Source organism: Diuraphis noxia, unplaced genomic scaffold, assembly GCF_037042655.1.
Source record: "Diuraphis noxia isolate RWA-SAM2 unplaced genomic scaffold, SU_Dnox_SAM2 contig0002, whole genome shotgun sequence".
NCBI classification, from domain to species: domain Eukaryota; kingdom Metazoa; phylum Arthropoda; class Insecta; order Hemiptera; family Aphididae; genus Diuraphis; species Diuraphis noxia.
The window spans coordinates 83,858,280-83,881,609 of NW_028301712.1; the positions used below are offsets into that span (position 1 = coordinate 83,858,280).

Consider the following 23,330-nt stretch of genomic DNA (forward strand, 5'->3'; position numbering starts at 1 on the left):
ACTCTCTTAGCTTGGTCGGGGTATAGGTTAGTTGGTTTAAAGTCGTTTCGAGTTATGATGCAATTAAACACAAATCATACCCACTAGAAATTGATAACACACGTCTGTTATCAAGTATAATTTTATATTTTTTTTAATTTTTACGATCTTATTGGGCCTTTCGGTTTCAATAAAACTACGTAAACGGTAATCACTATAATATTATGCTCTAATGCTAATAGTAAACATTATAAATAGTAAACAGTAAACAGCTAGATGAAATCTGTGTAAGACTGATAGAACTTATTAATAATGAAGGAATGTTTTTACGTGATCGAATAGTAGTTTTTCAATGAAAGCCATTGAATAATCTGAAAGACTTTTATAACAGTATTTTTGAATAGTTTGATGATTAGTATTGATCGACAAATTCTGTGCCATGGCGAATGGGGTAATTGAGAGGCTGCAGCCTTCTGTATTTTTTAAGTGGATCTATAGGTAATAGTCAATAGATGATAATTTAGTATTAACTATAGTTCCTATTTTAGCGATAACTATAAGTAAAGTAATAGTTATAAACATCACGGCGAATGACTTTAACAGGTTATTGAGGCTCTAAGGTGGATTAAACCTTAAACTAGTTTCTGAAAAATTTCAAGTTCCCCGCACGTCACTGTTGATGCAATCATACGATTATTATTTAGTATTTGCACATTTAATTTTATATTTTATAATAATAATTAGATGGTCAAGTATATGCGTTTTGTGTACAAACTGTCAGCCAGCATATTATACCGGTCACGGTCAAATACTATAGCCTATAATAAAGTACATAGGTATAGGTGTATAGGTATAGGTAGTATAGGTGGGAGTTATAAAAATTATTCTTATGAGGTGTATAAATATAAATAGATTTTTTTGTTCACGGGTAATAAAACATTTTTGTTCGTAAATTTTTTCGATTGATGTACAATAAACTTCAGTAGTTAGTACATGATGTATAATAATCCAATATAATATCCATAATTAAAATTGAATAATAATAATAAATTGAATCAAAAAATTCTTTTATTTATATAATAAAGTTATAATAAGCTGAAATATTTTACCAGTTACAGCGGACAGCGGTGGTTCTCAGCCGGTGTACCGCGATAAATGTCTGATTTTTGTAATTATGCCGGTAAAAAATATTAAAACAGTATACTTTATTTCATTAAATATGCAATCAAGTCATCTGTTGCTTTCGGGTAGGGTATAATTTTTTAAAGAATTTGATGGTGGTTAAATTAAATGAATATCGGTGAAGAAGAGCGGAAAATTTACACTTATTGACCTAAATGAGTCTTAATCGTAATAAAATTATTATAGTAGTAAAATTTAAATGCGGTATACACAACATACACTACACGTGTACAAATTATATATTTAATTTTATATGCCATCAGTACTAAAAGTTTCATAAAAGTTTTGGCTGCAGACTTGGCCATGAAGTAGGTTAAAATTAAAAACTGGATGTACTCTCTGAAACACCCGAATTGGTTGGGTTAAATGCATGTATTCTTATTAGTTTGTTGTAATAACATCACAAGTTCGTACTACACGTCGGAATGCTGAATTAATCAAAACTCACATGTACCGCACTAGGGGATAGATAGTTGATGCATAGACTGAAAAATATATTAAGTATAAAATGTTGTTCATAGTTTATTACTTCTTATAATCATGTAAATAAATCCGAACGCTTTCTCAATGCCATTAAAAATGAATGCGTGAGGCTCGTTAAATATATTATATACTATTTAAAATATTACCACCAAATGCCAATAATTTTGTGTTAGTATATTATATATATTGGCTATTAAACTGGGTAAAACACCCCTTCTAATAGCACTCCACAAATGCCGATCTGAAAACGCCAATCGTTGTACAATTGCACAATAATTTTAAATTCTCTACTATTATAGTCCTATACTGAAAATCACTAAATATTATTATTACAACAGTGCGATCTAAATATTATTTTTATTCTACAGTGAACACTGGATATAGATGAAAAGTATTATTTTAAACATCAAAACACTAAAAAACACGTACGAGAATCTGGAAGTATCGGGTCTTTAATATAATAATATTATTTTTCAAAATTCACTTTTATGTAGGTACGTAACTTAAATGTTTTTATTATGATGTTGCTATATTTATACGCCATATTGGTATTGTTACAAATTAACCCAAAGTGATAGATTACTATGAGAAAAAATATTTAGTAATTGAACTTGGGCTAATGTATAAAAAAAGTATGTATTTGATATTTTATCTGTTGCACGAAAAAGTTGAATCGTATATATTTCTGGTGGTCGCTTTTCTAATACAACATACTTGGCGCCAAATTAAAATAAAAATATTTCAGAAATTCAGTCCATAGCGTAGTGATGACTAAATGGTTTACAAAATACTATTTATTTATTTGTTAATCTTTAGTTGCTAAAACTCAAAAACTCAAAAACAATCAGAAAAATTCAGTTGAAAAACAAATTGTTTCCAACCGAATATCATATAGGTATATGTTAGGTTAGGTTAGGTTAGTGGAAGTAATGCGAAAGCAGTTCCCGCTCCGGTCTTCGATACCACGAAAAAAACAAAAAGGTTAGGTTAGGCTAAATGATTACACTTGTATATATCGTTACAGGACATTGCATTGTTTAATTTAGGGAGAGCAATGGAACATGGGTGGATCACCCGACGCCTACCCTCTGGTAATAGAGTTTTGTTTATTTTTATGGATTTTAATAAATGTAGGTATCTATAAATTTTAGTATATAGATACATCATACATAATATGCTCAAAATATAGTTTTTCACATTTGTAATGATTTTTCAATGCATTCAAATTTAACACAATATCCATTACTGTGGTTTACTCAATGAAGAGGCCCACTTGACACCTATACTGTATATTCGTAAGGGCGTTCAGCGAGCAGCAGTTATCTACTTCCTTCCATTTTAATTTCATATTAATTAATTGTCTAATAGACAATAGTTAAGTAGTATTGATCGTTTTTTTAATTTTATTTTATAAGACATTCCTAGCCAACAGTAGGCTATCTATATCTAGAGATAGTATTTACAATTCTTATTTTTGACTTTCATAAAAAGATTTAAACTCCATTCAGCGAAATCACTGTGACTGGTGTTTTTATCTTGTATATTGTTATTATATTACTATTTTAGCACCTAAGCAACTTTACTATATGAACTATGAAAATCTCTTGTCCACTGCTGCTTGAGTGATGTTCTTGCAGGATTTCATTTTGGTAGTAATAAGTGACAATATAGATTTCTTATAGGTGGGTTATGTAAGCGGCTGTGAAATACTGAAATTCAAATTATTAATTACTTAATTACTTATCAATATTTATATGTTGGTAATTGATGTACCTACAATTGATATTGTTATCTATTATAATCTAATATGCATCCTCGATTTGTGATGAAATAATATCCGTCCAGTCAGCAGTTAGTAGTATTTTTGTACCATAATACGACCATGTGGTGTAATATATTATTTATGACGATGTATTTTTATTATAAGTCATGTTTGGCTAGCACAGGAGATTCAGTTTTTTTTTGTATTCCTTCTACGAAAAATTCTATATTAGAAATTAGAAATAAGAATATAAATGTGGTCTGTTAGTCTAAAAAAAAGTCACGGGGACACTCGCCCACCAAAATTACGTCACTGACCTTATTTACTTGTAAATTTTTGCGTTACAAAATATTTTTGTATTTTCAAATTAGTTTATATAAGAGTCTTGTGATATTTATTATGAATATTTACAGGATATTTTAAAATTTATCGAGGAATCATCAAATGGAGTTATTTTTTTTACATTTGGTACTGTAGTCGCATTGTCAACATTACCAGCCCATATTCAAATTGCTTTCAAAAATGCATTAGCAGAAGTTCCTCAAAGAGTGTTGTTGAAGTATGAAGGAGAAATGATGGATAAACCAAAAAACGTGATGACAAGAAAATGGTTGCCTCAACGAGATATACTGAGTATGATGTCACAAATTGAAAATAATATCTTAAAATTAAACAGCAATATTCCATATTATATATTATGTTGTAATTATATAGAGCATCCAAATGTAAAGTTATTCATCGGTCATGGAGGTATCTCAGGAGTCTACGAGGCTGTAGACGCTGGTGTTCCGATCCTTGGATTCCCTTTGTTCTACGATCAACCAAGAAACATGGCAAATTTGGTTGATGCGGGTATGGCGTTGTCAATGGACTTGTTTTCAGTGACCAAAGATACACTTTTAAATTCAATCAATGAAATTGTCAACAATGAAACGTAAGTTGGCGGACATAAGAAAAATGAATTAATCAATTTGAATTGTAAATTTTTTTGATAATACATAAATTATTTTTAGGTACTCAAAAAATGCTAAGATTACATCGGAACTGTTTAAAGATCGACCAATGTCGCCGACCGAATCGGTTGTTTACTGGACGGAATACGTTATTCGTCACAAAGGTGCATCGCATCTGAGATCTCACGCATTTTATTTGACATGGTATCAATATTTTTTGCTGGATGTTATAGCAGTTGTATTGTTGGTTATTATATCAGTTTGTTTCATTGCGTTTAAAACATTGCAGTTGATAAAAAAAATTATTTTTAAATCATTATCGAAATCGAAATCAAAACCGAATTAATTTTAAGGATTTTGTATTTATCTGTGTTTTAAAATGTGATATATTATATCAATAAGTTCCGATACATAAAATTTTCAAAAAATTGCCCTCTTTAAATTTCATGTTTTTAAATAGTTACACTACTTATAGAATCACATGGCCTTTTAATTTGCCTAATCATAAATAGTATGATATATATACATATATACAACATGATTATTGTTCGTTTGGTTATAAATGGATACCTAATGTGATATGAATGTGTAATGTAGTGTAATTGAAGATTATTAGAATATAATATTAGTTTATTAATAGATAAATAAAATATAAAAATAATTTTTAAATTGAATTTCTTTAAAAAAAAATCACTTAACATATTATGTAACTTAGTAGGATATTGAAACTTATAAGGTGTACATAATTATAATTTATAACTAAAGTTTATAATAATTTTATTATTAAGGTTTATACTTATAAAGTTATTACCTTATTGTATGTATGCATTGTTTAACGCTATCTACAGACAGTTAGTAAACAATTAAAGTTGACATATTATCTTAAATACGCAAGATAGCGCTGTAGATACATATTAAATTTAATATATTGGTATCTGTAGAGCAGGACACCTTAGTCGCGTCTGGTTAAAAAGGTATACGTGAATTGCGTCCCAATATATTGGTTAGATAGTATAGAATTTTTATTTCGTTTTCACTGTTTTCAGGGGTTCTCGGATACATATTAATTATAAGGGAGCCTGGGCTCTGATATGATGTTTCGATAATGAATAAATATAAACCTAATTTTTGACTGAAATTTTAATTAACCACGTTATTATTATTATTAGTATTATCATTAATATTTTTATTTATTTATTTATTTAATATATTACAGACTATAATGGTTTTGATTTTGATTAGAGCTTAATGATTTAATATTTATTTCTTTTTATATTACTATTCATAAACAGTTTTTTAATTGACTTGTGATTATATTTATAATTGTTATTTATTTATGTTTGTTAGTTGTTTAAGAACCTCTGACTGAAATACACGTATTGCGTCCTGTATTTTTTGGGACGTAATTCGTGTATACATTTTTTACGGGACGCAACTAAGGTGACCCCCTAGAGAGAATTCGTGATGATTTTTGAATGGAGTCGAATAAAAATCAATTTAAGTACAGAACAAATCAGAAAATATTTTTAACACCGTTAATAGTTATTTTCATTAAAACTATTAGTTAAACTTGAAAATGTATGGGTGAATTAATACAATCAATTATGTATATTATGTTTTTCTTACCGTATAAAGATTTTGTGATGAAAAATGAAAAATGTAAAATCAAGATTCTGTAGTAATTTATGTAACAGGTAACTGGTAATTACTCTAATATTATTATTATTATCTATTATTATTTTATTTATTTTTTGTTGGTCTTGATAATTATGTTTCAGCTTTGAAAACTAGGCCATTAGTAGCATACATTGATATAAATATAAAAACGAAATCAAAATAATTTGAGGAATCTTATGTCATCATTTGTTAATGCCACTTGTCACTTCTTGGGTTTATACATTTTATAATACTTCAATGTGTATATAGTTTTCGGAAAACTATTTACTGTTTATATTCCTGAAAATTTCAAACCCTAGGTATGTAGTAGGTGCCTTATAAATAATTCATTATCTCGGTGAACTACATTGTTTTAATTTTATAAAATAATTGAGTAAATTATAAATTTATAAATCAAATAAAGTTTTTTGGGGTCAATAATTTTAGAAATTACGGGCTTTGGCAGTTAAATATAATATTATTGCAGATACATGATTTAACACCTTATCTGAATATTTCTATGTATATTATGTATAAAATATTATACTATATTGAATTTTTTGATTAAAAAAGAGCAGCGGCTGAATGAGTATAGCGAACACATGAATCAAATATATTTTATTAGGTATTTGTTATTTATCTTAAATGTGTGTAAAATAAAAAAACTGATAAAGGAGATATCAGGAGGTGATTAAATTGCACAAAGAGTAATACGTACCATCTACATTCTAGATGAACTAATTGGTTTTTCTTTGTGTTATTATAGGTACTTATTTTATCTATTAATACAGAGTATACAAAAGTAGCTTCACATTTGACGATGACGATATTGCTAAAGAAAATATTGTTGCATGTTATTCTGTACTAGTGGCTTATAGATTTCTAAAATGGAAACTGGTAGTGGATCTAAAAACTAAATTCGGATACAGTAGAACCTCGATTATCCGTCCCCCGATTAACCGTCAGGACCACTTATATAGTTATAGCAGCCAAAAAAGTACGTAATAATATGTTAATACAACAAAAATTAACCAATTTTTATAATATTGATTGTTAAGTACCTATGTATATTCCAGTGTATGTAGTAGGTTTATACCTAAATCAAGGTATACATATTTTAATATTTATTTTATTTTATTTAGATATATAAACGCCAAAGATGGCTTAATTACAGCATAATATATATATATATATTATATATAATAACATACAAATAGTAATAAATACAATAACATATAATAATATAATATGACATACATTTTAACTTATTATAGCCTATAGCAGGGATGGGCAACTGGCGGCCCGCGTACCTTTTTTATCTGGCCCGCGCTACAGAAATAGAAGTGGATTTTACTAAATTGTCTATTGAAAAACCTCATCCTCAAGTATCACATTAAATAATAATTGTAAATATAAATAAATAAAAATAAAAAATAAAATTTTAATTTTTTTTTGCTTTCTCCTGCGGCCCGCTAGATTTTAAAGTATTTAAAAGTGGCCCGCTAGTTACTTTGAGTTGCCCATCCCTGGCCTATAGGATTAGCTATTATACAATTAAGAAGATATAATAAATAAAAATTTAGATAACAGTTTACTCATAAATATACGGCGTATACTTACAAACTAAAGAAATCAATTCCGGATTCATTTCCCATCCTCAGAATTCTTTCTAAAGGATTATTATATCGATAATCCGTACGGTGGGTTTTAAATTTTAATATAGAAAGTAGAGTAGTTACGAGAGTAATATTGAGGAACATTTATAGAAATACGTTCTAGGAGAGAGGAACGTGTAATTTTATCATTAATTAATTTTGAGAGGGACGAAATATCGGCATTTTTACGATATTATGATAAATTGGCTGTTATGCCAAGTTAAGATTTGAATGACTGCTATATTATAATAGTATAAATAGAGTCAACAAATGTAATAAGTTCATTATTGTTTATCAATATTAAAATTTGTCCATTATTATGGCCTACTATATCAAATTACGCGCCGATAGAAAAATATTTCTCGAAGGGCCGAGACTACCCAATCCGGACTTGTATTTACAATGTTACACTATTCATATAAGTAGTATTACAATAAAGTTATAACATATAACATAATAAGATTACGTTAAAATAAATCGATACATCACTTAAAGTTGATTAATACATCAATCAGATTTTACTTTAGACTCTTTAGAGAATGATGAACATATATTTGTGAAAATTGTGCGAATACATTTAAATAATTTTAGAACAATTTATTAGTATAGAAATGAAAATCAACATAAGAAGTGCAGTAGGTAATTATATCTGATAAAAAGTATTGATACCACGTTAAATTAAGAGCTTTAGATTTTAGGTGTGGTGCTCCTTTGTGACGAATAATATATTCTGTCCAGTAAACGACAGACTTTTCTGATGACATTGGTCGGTCTTTAAATATTTCTGAAGCAATTTTGGCATTGTTAATATACCTGAAATAGATAATATATAATACCATAGAAATAACAATAAATTCAAGCCATTAACAAATATTTACTTTTTGTTGTTAACAAGATCCAATAAATTTTTCAAAAAAGTGTTCTTAGTTACTGCATATATTTCCACGGATATTCCCATGCCCACCTCAACTAAATAATCTATGTTTCTATACTGATCACCGAATAATGGAAATCCTAAGACTGGAACTCCAGCGTCTACTGCTTCATATAATCCAGATATTCCACCGTGACTGACGAAGACCTTAACATTTTTGTGCACTTGAAATCATTAAACATTTTTTAATAATTTATTAATTTAATTATGGATACTCGTTTAATTGGGAAATCTTACAAAGAACATCTCGTTGAGGAAACCATTTTCGTGTCATGACATTTTTTGGTTTATCTTCCATTTCGCCTTCGTATTTTAACAAAACTCTTTGTGGAAGTTCAGCTAATGCATCTTTAAAAGTGGTTAAAATATACTGTAGTATTGAAGACATTGCAGTAGTTGAACCAAATGTGAACAAAACGACTCCGTGTGGCGAGTCTTCAATAAAATCCAATAGGTATATCCTAAAAACAATAGTTTTCTTTGTAAAATCAATTCAATAATTATGTTCTAAAAATAGTTAAATAACTTTTATGCTAAGAGCGTATGAAAATAAACATTAAATTTGTTACATTTAAGTATTAAATATTAAATTAAATTGTAAAACTCATATATTATTACCGATTGTTTAATTTTTCTTGCCAAAATGTTAAAGTTTATGTTTCAAATATCTCTATTAAATTATAATAGGCGCGTAAAAAAAAAAAAATAATTGATTTAAAAATAATTTTAAAGTTTCATATCTTATGCATTTATCCAATTGCTAAGAATAAACTTAACGATTGTATTGTTAAAATAATATAAAATTATTACTTTAGGTATTTTTTAGGGTGGTTTTAAATGAATGCCACCGATATTCACAACATTTGACGGAATTGGTCTAGACCAGTGGTGCGCAACCTTTTTTGATCCACGACCCCCCAAAATAATTTATTTTTTAATACGACCCCCCTACCTACCAACATTATGTAAGTGTGTAATTTAAATTTACTTAATAGTCTTAATGTATACACACATTTTATTCATATACATTAAATCGTTAATTTTAGAGCAGTTTTAATATTTCTTTAATTTATTTAATCAAAAACATGAAAAAAAAATACAAAATTAGAGTTCTAGACTCTAGACTTATCGCTTATGAAATGAGTGTTCATAAATACCAAAGATGGAGGATTTATCATGTCTTCATCGTAAGGTTTTGAATAGTATAGTTTTAGTAAGAATTCTTGAAATCTAACTATTATACTGGTGTACAACCAAATAAGTGTATTAATGAATCGTTGAGTAAGCGTTTTAGGAAAAGCAAAATTAGATAACATTGGTGATACCGTTGCTGGGTTACTGATATCGCCGCAGGTAATACGTTCAGTATAAGTATTTATTGGAATTGGAGTCGTGTATATAACTGGTAAATTTGAGTTTGCTCCGAGGTAAGATAGTCAACCTGACGCTATTCCAGGTTCAATGACAATTGCATCAGAAACGGTTTGTAATTTGTTTTCCCAAACATCATTTAGTTGATCGTTGTTGTGCAATATTTCACAGCTTTGTCTACCATAATTTTTCATCATGAAAGATATTGGCGTGAACCAATTGTTGAAGATTCTTCTCATTCTTACTATACTCATATTAAGTTTCATGGGATATATATTGGACATATCTATTTCTGTATAGTTTTCTCGATTACCATCTAGAAATGGTGTAAAAACTGTAACGTTGTGTCCATTGTCCGTCATTGCTCGAAGCACAGCGCTCATGAAATTCCAATGACTCTTGCCTGGTACAAGGCGTACAACGCGTAACGCGTACAACTGACAAGTGTAAAAATAACTATTGAAATCATTGTTTTGTGCAACATTTTTATTTTTGTGGTATAGTTGAGCAAAATAGAGTGAATTGTAAGTAACGTGAACTGTAGATGATTGATGCGTGATTTAAAACAAAATGAGTCCTTTATTTTACCGCACTCTGTTTATGTACCGAAAATATTCATCGGACTCATTATCTTCTTCTGAAAAAAAAATTATTACACAATAATACATACATAATAAAAATTTTATATTATTATTCTATTTATTCTATTAAGTATTGATAAATTATAATTAAAAAGCAAGCAGTTCAGATAACGAAACTTTATTTACAGTCTACAATTGCGAGATAATAAATCATGTTGTAGCTTTATAGTATTTAAAACGTTCTAGTTAGACAGTGAAAAATATTACAGGTTTTTATATTTGTATTATATTTAGCCTTAATTCACCATGAAAAAATAAATAAATATAAACTACAGTTTTTTATTACAATAATATACAAATGGCAATGAAGATGAAATCACAGTCACATGGTCGCAAGTATTACTTACTAGTACCATCTAACAAATGGATAAAATAGTAAGTAATTTTAAAATCACACACGAATTATGAAATATAAGTTCGATGCAACCATAATATGTAAAAACACTTTGAATAGGTATTGAACTTGAAGTGGTACCGTAACTAAACGGAATGTCAGAATGTAAAAATTTAACAACAAAATGAGATGATCATAACATGAAACAAAACAGTCAAATGCACTTGTGTTTGCTCTGTCTGCCTCGTCCTCGTGAGTCGTATAGTGTACACTTCACATACACTAATCGCTATATAGATGGTGGATAGAAAAAAGGTTGTATCCGAAATTTTATAAATATTACAAAAAGCCAAAAAAACGATTTATTTTCTGAATTTGATTTTTGATTTTTAAGTCATTTAAAGTTATTTCATCGAATTTTACTTAAACAATCTTTTCAGATAATTATATGTATCCTAAATAAGTTGGCAACATATAAAATAGGAATCGTTATTTTTTTTTCCTGAAATATTAATTTATAAGCTTATACGCCAAACATTTTCGAGAATATAATTAGTCGCTTACGTCATTTGATGCCTATTTTTTGTTATTTGCTTAAATTATTTGAAAATAAACAAAACGGCATTAGATATTAGATAATATTATAACCAAAAATCGGCAAGTCGTGGATGTCGCTCTGCTGTACAGTAGGTTACAAGTGGGTTACTGTAATGGATGGAATTAAATTTGAATCCAATGATATTATATAATTGTATACGAAAAACGATTCTAAGCGGAGACGGTTTATCTATCTAGGATATATTATAGATTATTAAAAATTTTAAAATCTTTACGTATGTTGTTAAAATTAAAATTTTAATGCTTGTAAAAAAAAATTGTGATTATGCATTTCTTATATTTTTCAACTGCTATTGTAAAAATATGTTAGGAGCCTTGTGTTTAAAGAAAAATCTTAGATTTAAAAAGAAAAACTTTTATATATTTCTAGCATAAAATAATTTACGAATTTTTGTGATTTTTACATAATATTATGTTGTCAAAATTCAAACTTTGAATGCTTGTAAAAAAAATTGTGACTATATATTTCTTTTATTTTTCAACTGCTATTGTAAAAATATGTTAGGAGTCTTGTATTTAATTTTCAAATCTTAGATTTAAAAAGAAAAACTTTTATGAATGTCTAACTAAGATAATTGCCGTAATTTTTACGTATTTAGTCGAAATTGGAACTTTAAATGCTTATATAAAAAAAAAATGTGTCTATGTATTTTTAATATTTTTCAACTGCTATTGTTGCAATGTGTTAGAAGCCTTGTATTAAATTTTCAAGCTTTTCTACCCAACAAATAAATTTGTATCGATATTTATAGAAAAAAAAACTAAAAAAGTTGAAAAATTAAAATGTCAGTAAACAGCTCAAAAAAAAAAAAAATTTTAATATTTTGAAAATTGTATCAAATATAGGAAATACTTATATAAACATTCAGTGAAAATTTCAAGTATCTGCGGTTATTTGTTTTAGAGTTATACCAAAATAAGAAAATCGATAAATGTGAAATCCAGTGAAAATCCAATGGTGTGAAAATTTAAATTTAAAATGCTCATAAAAATGTATTTTTAATTTCCAGTGGAGATTTTGTTTGTGACAAAGATTGACAAACTTGTAAGGAATCTTGTATTAAATTTTCAAATCTTAGATTTAAAAAGAAAATTTTTTATGAATTTCTAGCTAAAAATAATTTGCGAATTTTTGTGATTTTTACGTATTTTGTCAAAATTCAAACTTTGAATGCTTATAAAAAAAATTGTGACTATGCATTTCTTTTATTTTTCAACTGCTATTGCAACAATATGTTAAGCGCCTTGCATTAAATTTTCAAGCTTTTCTACCCCACAAATAAATTTTTATCGATATTAATTTAAAAAAAAAACTAATAATGATCGAAAATTTCAAATGCCTATGAATAGTTCAACTTAAGTCGAACATTTTTGAAAATTGCATGGTGGATAGAATATACTTAAATAAACATTAGATGAAAATTTCATTTATCTATGGTCATTTTTTTTAAGTTACATCAAAAACCAAAATCGATTTTTTCGAAAACTGATTGTGCGTAAAATTTCCCGTTTTTCTCTTAATTTTTAGTTGGTTTATCCCGATTATTTAGAAAAATATTAAGAATTTCTTACTTTTGATCCCTCAAAGTAACAACAAGAGATTCACTTTCTGATCGAACGAGGTACTGAAGTCAAAAATCGAAGCACTTTTACTGCCACAAAACGTGATGACAGACACAAAAAAAAAAACACACACACATCATTGTAAAATCAATACATTCATTGCTCCGCTTAGAATCTAAAATGTAAACCATTAATAAACATTATAAGCAGCTGTGGTGGATACGCCAAAAAATATTTTTTAGTAATTTACATCCGTTATTTTGCAGTTACGCCTGAATTTGATAGAATACAAGGCAGTATTTTCAGAAATAGCAGTTTAACCTTACGAATGTCGATTATAACTTCGTGAATAACCGAATTATCGAGCACAATCAACGTAAAATGATGTCATTTATTCTTTAATTAAAAAAAAACTATTTTCGTCCAACATTATCTCCAAGATAATATTAATTTGCGATAACCTCGAAAGACTAAATTTTATGGCATGTTCATTTCCTATATAATTTCACAACTAATCTAATTAACGAGTTTAAGAGCTGAAAAGGAAAAATTATACATCGCAACATCAAAAATAATAATTTTAAACACGTTTATATTTTAGCTTTTATAATGTTTAGTCTTTTCAAAGTAGCCATAACGATGAACACGTTGTTTTGTATTCTTACCGTTTCGATGACATATGCATCTATCGATGCATTGCAAATCCTTGCAATAGAAAATGTTGCTGGTAAAAGCCATTGGAATTTTATGAGTGCGGTTCTCCGATCTTTAACGGACGTTGGACATAATGTTTCCGTATTTACTCCATTCCCCGACGGCAATCGGGCCAACTATACAGAAATCTATTTGGATCTACCATCAAAGGTCGCAATGGACGTTGAAGTAGCGTTTAGCACATTTAAGAATCCATCTGTGATGTTATCAATACTCATTAATATGACTCGAAACTTTTGCAATATTGCTTATGAACAACGGGATATGCGAGAAATCTTATACGGTGGAAAATCAATTAATTATGATATCATTATTACTGAAGTATTGGCATCAGAATGTGCATCATACATAGGTTCCAAGCTGGGCTTGCCAGTGATATACATAATTCCCTCGCCAATGATCACCAGCATGGAGTATTCCGTATTCGGAGACGTTTCAAATCCAGCAACAGTATCCCACTTGATGGCTCATCATGCGATACCTAAGACATTTGCTCAACGATTTTTAAATTTCGTACTTTTTGGTTTTAGTTTATTGATGTTAAAGTATAAAGAAATGGAACTGAAAATAATTGATTCACAACCATATGATCTGGTAGAACCTCTGAAACCGTCGTTAGTATTCATGAACACACATTATATTACCGATGCACCAAGACCTATGCCTGCTAGTGTAATACAAATTGGAGGAATACATTTGAAAACACCGAGAAGCATTCCAAATGTGAGTACCTAAATTAATTTAAATTTAATTTTGAATAAAATTTAATAAAATACTTTTATGAATTCAATATCCACAATGTTAAAACAATAAAGCAATTATTATTAAGTGTTATAGTAAGCAAATATAAGTAATGGGATAAATCGATTTAATAGGTATGTTTAATGTTTAGGAAAACATGATAATTTCCTGTTAAATATTTAATCTTGTAAATTATTTGCTCTTTGGCTTTAGATGACGTAATATTCTAATACCCATACAGTCAATACAAATATAATATGTTAATTTGTTAGAAGTGTCTAAAATATATTAATTTTATCTATTATATAATAAATTTAGTGTTTTATTAAAAAAATGTAATTAACTTGTTGAAAATCAGTATTTAAATATCACATATTAATTATTTTATACATTTATTTATTTATGTTTTTCAACAAAAAATTTTAATACTGTAGTTATCTAAATAACTGAGAAGTTTATATTTATTATTATGGATTACATTGTTCGAGCGTTATATTAGCTGTCTATTTTTTAATAATTTCAACACTTTGTGGACCACGGATGCAACCAGTGGAAAATTCAGACATTTTAGCAGTAGAAACGATTGTGGGCAAAAGCCACTGGAACTTTTTCAGCTCGGTATTATATGATCGTTGACGATCATGTCACAGTGTTTACACCAGTTACAAAAGTCAACCGTGAAAACTATACAAGAAATCGACATTATTTACCGAAAATAACGTGAGATAGACTTGGCGGATATGACGAAGGTGTTCAACGATCCAATCAAGACTTGTGTGGTTAGGTCCAGGTATAGCGAGATTCTATTGCAATATTATTCACGGAAACGAACGATTGAAAGACATTTTGGAAGGTTTCGTTCATACCAATTTCGATGTGATCCTTATCGAACCCGTTTGGTTGGACTGTATGTCATATGTGACCACCAAATTGAATTTGCCTATATAATATACTTAGTACCGCTGTCGATGGTCATCTTTTTGGAATATATACTTATCTTGGACATATGCCTAATCCCCCATTGGATTCAAATTGTATGGCTGACTTCGGTGTTCCTAAAACGTTTGTCTAAAGATTCACAAATACTGCTTTGTTGTCGTACAGCTTATTGACATTCTGCAGTTTCTCAGAGTTTCTGCTCAAGTATAGAGAACCGAAACTGTATGAAGAACCGTGTACAACCTGTACAACCTTCCGTGATGTTTGTATACAGTCATTATATTACTGAAGCATCGAGACCATATTTTCAAATTTTGTTTTTCTGTGGGTGGTATCCATCTGCAGTGCGCCAGTGCAGAATATTTCAAATGTATACTTATAATAATATAAGAAATCGAATTTCAACTAACAAAAAACCAAATCTTTCTCCAAAATTCTATTGATTCGGTTTGTTTTAATCACATTATAACTACCTACTTACAATAATAGATAACGATATTTATTGTGGTATTATAGCTATTCACTGTAAAACACAAATCATTGTAGATTTTATTTTTCCACAGGAGTTAATTATACATCGTTGACAACTTTTTTCGTTTTAATTCGACTATTAATTAATAGAAAATATACAATTTTTTTAATAATTTATAATATTTCTAAGTAAATCAGGACTAGATAACTTAATTAATTTACGTAGGTTATATTGACGAATTCGAAATTTATTAGTCGCAATACATATATAAATATTAATCAGAATTATTAGTAAGACAAAAATACAAAATATGATTTTTGTTGATCTATACTTATTTATAATTAATTCAAATACATGATATCATAAAAAATCTAATATAAAAATAAAATATTATTATTATTTTATTTTTAGATACATACGTAAAAAAAGGAATAGAAGTAGGTAGCTATGCTAATAAAAAGTACACGATCAACTATACAAATTAAGTATAGCTCATTCATTATAGGATTACCAAATAATGAATATTATCACAAAAACATCTTATTCAATCACATTCCAAGTGTACTGCAGTTAGAACTACGACAAAAAACCGAAATAGGTTTTGAGTAATATATTTATTTTTCCTAATTTTTAGAAATTAAATTTAAATTAGAAAGCATTTTGAAAAGCATTGGAAATATTTCCACGGCCCCAAACTAGATCCAATTTGATACTATAGAAATCATCATAAAAATTTAAAATAAGGGTATTTTAGTAGTTCTAAAAGGTGATGTCAAACAGACAGAAAAATACATATCATTTAATCATTAAAAACTCAATACATTCGCCACGCCTATTAGAATCTAAAAATAATGAAAATGGATAAGAAAATAATGCATTTTTTATTTTAATTAAATCTATATATTTTTTTTTTATTATAATTAAATCAATAATATTTTGAATTATTGTTGGAAAACATTTTATTCGAAAGTGGAAGTTAAACATTATTATTCTATAATTCTATATATTACTAACAATTTTGTATTTAAAAAAATACAAATCTAATCAAGGAAAATTATGTTTTGATGTAGGCACTATTTTTTTTATAGGTACCTAGCCTTTATAAATCATTATATTTATTTAAATAATTTATGTATAAACATATCATGATAATAATATTATATATTGTTGATTTATGATATAATTCTAAATAGTAAAATTGACCACTTTTTATTTAATTTATTTAAGGATATACTGGACTTTATTGAGAACTCACCACATGGAGTAATCTATTTTACGTTCGGCTCAGTCATATCAATGTCAACTTTACCAGACCATATTCAAAATGCATTTAAAGAAGTTTTAGCACAAGTACCTCAGAGGGTATTGTGGAAATATGAAGGAGAAATGAAAGATAAACCAATAAATGTAATGACAAGTAAATGGTTTCCTCAGCGTGATATACTCAGTAAGATATTTTTATTAAAATATTATTAAGTATAGTAAATATAATTTTGATGTCTAGTGCATCCAAATGTAAAACTCTTCATTAGTCACGGAGGTATATCTGGTGTATATGAAGCTGTGGATGCAAGTGTTCCTGTTCTTGGATTCCCTCTCTTTTACGATCAACCTAGAAATGTTGATAATTTAGTTGAAGCAGGAATGGGTATTTCTATGGATCTGTTAACGTTACAAAAAGATGAATTGTTAAAACATATTTTGGAACTCATTAATAATGAAAAGTATGTTAGCACTTTAAAAAACATTAAATACCAAATTAATCGTATAAATATATTAATTTATTGTAGATACATGAAAAATGCTAAGATCGCTTCTGATAGATTTAAAGACCGACCGATGTCACCAGCAGAATCAGTTGTATACTGGACAGAGTACGTAATTCGTCATAAAGGTGCACCACATTTAAAATCTCACTCACTTAATTTGACGTGGTACCAATACCTTTTATTGGATGTTATTTTTGTTATATTGATTGTTATAACTTTTGTTATTTTCATTACTTACAAACTTTTAAAAATGATTTATTATTACTTTTCAAAATATCCACAAATTACCAAACCAAAGTTAGAATAAATAAGTACTATTATAATATTAATAAGCCATTATATATAAAGTTTAATATACTAAGATTTTGTTTTTGTACATTATTATTAAAACTATCTGTTGTCATCCTAAATATATTTGGTGTTGTAAATGCTATTAAGAGGACGTTGCACCCGCATGTGTTGTCTCCGTCTTACACACGTACGACATAGGAAATGTTCGTTCGCTAGTTTCAATAGGGTATTGTCAATTTTGATATCAGAGTGAATCCACCTATTATCAAACTTTTAGGTAGCAACATTATCTGTGTTCTCTCGTTGGTTTTTTACGATATTTTAATTTTTAAGTGAGTTATGGGTATGTAAATTATGAAAATTTAAAATGTTCATAACTCACTTAAAAATTAAAATATCTACTTAATGTACTACTAGTTAATGTCATAGGGGTTTGAATATTACTGAGAATTATATTTAATAGTCACAATATTATAATATATGTAAATATAAGACTTGGCATTATTATTATTGTACAAGCATAATAAACTATATTGCGTAAACTATGTTCTTTTTAATGATTTTATCTGAATGTACAATCTTATTCCTATTCTTGGGTTGTAGTAGGGAAGGAATTTGTCGACGTAGACCAAAGCTACGGACACTATTGGTTATACTAATGTATATTGTCTACTATGCTATCTAAATTTTTTACTTTCATAAGACTGCATATAATCATTATGTAAAAACATATAAATCTGGACTCTACCAATGATATTATATATTCCAAATAAATCATTTTATATTTTTATATTAATACAATTATTCATATTAATTTTTATTTGCAAATAATAGTTTTAAAATTAATAAAGAATGAAAGATAAATGGAGTAACTAATTATCTAGTATCATCGTGCTTACAATACATTATATAATATTTAAAAAATTTCCAAAATAAAAACTTCTGTATAGTATGAAAACTTCGCTGTAAACCATAGAGGATTGAAGTGAGCTTAAAAGAATTAAAATTGAGAATGTGTAAGAAGACTTTATTATGTTGCTTATAAATAAAACAGACAAATTGTAGTTTTAAAATTCAAAAATTTTTTATAATTTACTATTTACATAAAATATAACACAATCTCAGTAAGTTATAGAAAATGAGACCAGGTGTGGCGTGGTGGTTGGCCACAGTCACTAGTGCATGTGTTAAAGTCCAGTATCGTTTGGCATCACTAGGTACCAGATCAGTAGCGTAGCTAGATATTTTTTCCTGGGTCCAATATTTCGATGGGAGGCCAATCAACAGGGCCGTATTTAGGAATTTGACACCATGGGGCAAAAAAAAAAATACACCTCATTAATCATTATACAAAATACAAATTTAATTACAAATTAACTCCCCCCTAAATACGGCCCTGACAATCAATAAACATTTTTATTCAATATAAAATGAATAGAATACTATTATTTGCATTGATTATGCATATATATATTTAATATTGTACAAAACAATATTGATTAAAATATAATTTAACCATGAAATTAAAAAAAAAAAAACATTAAAAAAAAGATAGATTTTCCAGCAATATTTTTAAACAAAAATTGTTTATAATAATATAAAAATTTCAATTTTCCTATAATTAATGAGATATTGGATATGAGAGTTATAAACGAGTGAAACAATAATAAAATTAATTATAAATAACTATAGCATTCCAAAAAATAATCAAACAATAAAAACTGTAGAAACTCGTAACAAAATGAAAATAAATTTCAGTTGGTGCTTTTAGAATGATATTTTTTGTACTCGTGGTGTACCGGAGGATATACCAATAATTAGCTGTAGAGGGAGACTCGATCTCTGGATAAAAACCAGTTTTTCCGTTTTATCTATAAACTAATATGTCTATACTTCAAAAAATGTAAAAATATTTCTAAATATTTTTAAAATTGTAAAATTAAAAAATTTTTTTTAGAAAATTTCAAGATTTCTATTATAAGGCGATTTATTAGCCTTTATTCTAACCATGAAAAAAAAATGCAACTTCCTTAAAGTTTCTAGTTTTTACAAAGTTATTTTTCGTATAGATATAAGAAAGTTTAAATCTAAAATATAGGGATTACACCTTTTATAAAGTATTGGTTCCACGTAAATTAGTTCAATTTTGCACACAATCAATATAAGTACAGTAAGATTATTAAGTTAAAATTAATTTATTCATTACTAATTATAGGTAACTATAAAATTCATCAATCACATTTTATTTTAGAGAATGATGAACATATATTTGTGAAAATTGTACGAATACATTTAAGTAGTTTTAGAACAATTAGTACAGAAATGAAAATAAACATAAGAAGTACAGTAATTATATCTAATAAAAAGTATTGATACCACGTTAAATTAAGAGCTTGAGATTTTAGGTGTGGTGCTCCTTTGTGACGAATAATATATTCTGTCCAGTAAACGACAGACTTTTCTGGTGACATTGGTCGGTCTTTGAATATTTCTGAAGCAATTTTGGCATTGTTAATGTATCTAAAAAAAAAAAATAAATGAATAAGTAATAATACTGGTGATTTCATTAAATGTGTGTCTTTGACAAATACTTACTTTTTGTTGTCCACAAGATCTAATACATTTTTTAAAAAATTGTCTTTAGTTATTGAATATAATTCCATAGATATAGCCATACCTGCCTCAACTAAATTATCTATGTTTCTATACTGATCACCGAATAATGGAAATCCTAAGACTGGAATTCCAGCGTCTACTGCTTCATATAATCCAGATATTCCACCATGACTGACGAAGAGCTTAACATTTTTGTGTACTGTAAATCGTTAAAAAAAAATGAATAAACTATCAATCTATATCAAAATATGTTTTCATGAAAAATCTTACAAAGAACATCTCGTTGAGGAAACCATTTTCGTGTCATGACATTTTTAGGTTTATCTTTCATTTCGCCTTCGTATTTTAATAAAACTCTTTGTGGAAGTTCAGCAAATGCTTCTTTAAATGCGCTTAAAATATTGCTTGGTACTGAAGACATTGCAATAGTTGAACCAAATGTAAATAAAATAACTCCATGTGGCGAGTTTTCAATGAAATCAAATATATCCTAAAAACAATAGATTTCATAGCAAAAATAATTGAATTTTTTTTTCTTCATAATCTAGTTAAATGAAGGATTTACTGAGTGCATTTAAATATAAAATTAAATTTGTTCAACTTAAAATAAACGACTATTATTTAAAAAAAAAAATTGATTTTAATATTTTATTAAGCTAGGTATTTTCAATATTTTGACCATATAAGGTACAACGTTTTTATGTTTTAGTGATAATTTATTATTTGTCATTTAAATAATAAAATTTGATTTCTTTTACTAAAATTAATATATTTTCATTAATTTAATTACTAGCATACTTGCATACTCAAAAATCTTATTTTTCTTACTAAGCTGTTGAATTACATATGTTTTAAATAATCATATTGATTTATAACAAAACATTATTATTTAAAGAATGAATCTATTTAAAAAATAATATATATATTTTATTTATGTATTTATTCGAATAATATAAGTTTATGTTTCGTACATTTAAGATTCAAATTGTAAAAAATGTATATTTTATTTTATTTTGATTAAAATTAAGTTTTAATCAATATACAACGACGTATAATCGTTAGGTTTATTTTATTTTAGATTGCATAGTAAATGATAATATATAAAATAATTACCATAGGTATTTTTTTAGGTGGTTTTAAATGAATGCCGCCGATATTTACAACGTTTGAAGGAGTTGGCCTAGGCTTATCGCTTATGAAATGAGTGTTCATAAAGACCAATGACGGAGGTTTGATCGTTGCTAACTCATAAGGTTTTGAATCGAATGATTGAAGTAAGAATTCTTGAAACCTGACAATTACACTGGTGTACAAGAAAACAAGTGTATTAGTCAACCGTTGAACGAACGTCTTAGGAACAGCGGAACGAAATAACATTGTTGAAACTGTTGCTGGATTATGGACTTCACCATATGTTATACGTTCCGTATAAGTATTTATTGGAATCGGAGTCGTGTTAATCACTGGCAAGTTTGAATCTGCTCCCACGTATGATAAGCAACCTGACGCTATTCCAGGTTCAATGACAATTGCATCGAAATCGGTTTGTAATTTGTTTGCCATAAAATCATTTAGTTGCTCATTTTTGTGCAATATCTCGCAACTTAGTCTACCTAATTTCATCAGGTATGGAATTGGCTTAAATTGATTGCTATATGTTTCTCTCTTACTCACTATATCCATATCAATATGTTTCATTGGAAACATACTAGAAATGTCTATTTCCGTATAATTTTCACGATTACCGTCAGGGAATGGTGTGAAAACAGTAACGTTGTGTCCATTATCCGTCATTGCTCGGAGAACAGCGCTCATAAAATTCCAATGACTCCTGCCTGCAAACGTCTCTATAGCTAATATTCTTGCAGCATTTCCCGGTTGAATACACAAACAATTGAATGATAAAAAAATTATAATTAAAACTGTTGACTTGTGTGACATTTTTATTTATTATGATTTAGTTGAATAAAAGTTAGAGTAGATAATATTTAAGTAAAAATTATTCGTGGCTTATTCGTTCAAGTGCTGTTTATATAGGTACTGACTTATTATATATCACCATATAATTGTCTTTATGTAAATATTACCTATAAGTACTTCTGATAACGCCACTTTATTTAAAGTCTACTATAATATGTAAAATGTATCATGTAAAAGTTTAAAATATTTTAGTGCAATAGATTTTATTTCTATTTGATATGATTCAAGTTTCTTTCGCTCATTAGAATAGCGGAGTCTTTTAGGTTAGAGTTAGGAGAGAAGGGTGGCGTCATCAACACTCCCCTTAAGGCCTTAGCTTCGAAATTTTAAATATTTTTATTTTATATTTTATCCATATTATGTGTGTAATTAATTTTAGCTAGGTAAAATTTTAAATATAATTTAATTCATCGGCATTTGAACAAGAACATAGATTTTCTTAAATTTTTTTTTTTAAGACTGTTGAAAGCAGGCTGTTTAACGTGAATTTACGCTAAGTACAAAAAATAACTTCCAGGAATTAAATTTTAATTTTGAACAATTTTTTGATTTGTTTGCTTTTTGTGGGTAATTAATTTTTAATTTTATTTATTTTAGTTACACTGCAGTAAAAGTCGATTAAAAAAAAAAATTGATTTGGTACTATTATACTAAAATTATACAATAAATCGTAAGTC

General features: G+C 27.6%; 4 protein-coding genes across 8 annotated transcripts in view; 2 read left to right on the plus strand and 2 right to left on the minus strand.

The window, feature by feature from the left end:
• Positions 1 to 8,768, plus strand: part of LOC107170304 (UDP-glucosyltransferase 2-like) — a 26,908-nt gene extending 18,140 nt beyond the window's left edge. The window contains exons 2-5 of one of the 4 annotated variants that reach the window (XR_016190232.1): positions 3,820 to 4,039; positions 4,121 to 4,340; positions 4,420 to 6,702; positions 6,782 to 8,768. Coding sequence is in view for 1 of the 4 variants with exons in the window: in XM_089219356.1 (XP_089075482.1) it covers positions 3,820 to 4,039; positions 4,121 to 4,340; positions 4,420 to 4,705 (726 nt within the window). In the remaining 3 variants the exon portion in view is untranslated. Of the gene's footprint in view, positions 1 to 3,819; positions 4,040 to 4,120; positions 4,341 to 4,419 lie in introns of all 4 variants that reach the window. The other 3 variants (XR_016190233.1, XR_016190231.1, XM_089219356.1) reach the window with 3 other exon arrangements.
• LOC107165718 (UDP-glycosyltransferase family 37 member C2) lies at positions 8,178 to 13,449 on the minus strand. The gene is given in 8 exon segments (XM_089219360.1): positions 8,178 to 8,282; positions 8,285 to 8,483; positions 8,549 to 8,768; positions 8,842 to 9,060; positions 9,414 to 9,501; positions 9,723 to 10,405; positions 10,408 to 10,612; positions 13,141 to 13,449. Coding segments are annotated over 7 exon segments (1,566 nt in total). The 5' UTR covers positions 10,460 to 10,612; positions 13,141 to 13,449.
• Positions 13,450 to 13,553: 104 nt separating this feature from the next.
• On the plus strand, positions 13,554 to 18,142 carry LOC107170305 (UDP-glucosyltransferase 2-like). The gene is made up of 4 exons (XM_089219359.1): positions 13,554 to 14,568; positions 17,225 to 17,444; positions 17,502 to 17,721; positions 17,788 to 18,142. Exons 1-4 carry the CDS (start codon positions 13,741 to 13,743, stop codon positions 18,071 to 18,073), a joined length of 1,554 nt encoding a protein of 517 aa, XP_089075485.1. The 5' UTR covers positions 13,554 to 13,740; the 3' UTR covers positions 18,074 to 18,142.
• Positions 17,439 to 22,722, minus strand: LOC107170306 (UDP-glucosyltransferase 2-like). Of its 2 annotated transcripts, none has more exons than XM_089219357.1 (4): positions 21,787 to 22,721; positions 20,944 to 21,163; positions 20,653 to 20,872; positions 17,439 to 20,577 (listed from the first exon to the last, which is right to left on the minus strand). In XM_089219357.1, the coding sequence occupies exons 1-4, from the start codon at positions 22,612 to 22,614 to the stop codon at positions 20,289 to 20,291; spliced, it is 1,557 nt and encodes a 518-aa protein (XP_089075483.1). In that variant the 5' UTR covers positions 22,615 to 22,721; the 3' UTR covers positions 17,439 to 20,288. The 2 variants fall into 2 exon arrangements, with proteins under 2 accessions (XP_089075483.1, XP_089075484.1); XM_089219358.1 differs by having other exon boundaries at positions 20,323 to 20,577; positions 20,735 to 20,872; positions 21,787 to 22,722.
• Between the last annotated feature and the right edge of the window lie 608 nt (positions 22,723 to 23,330).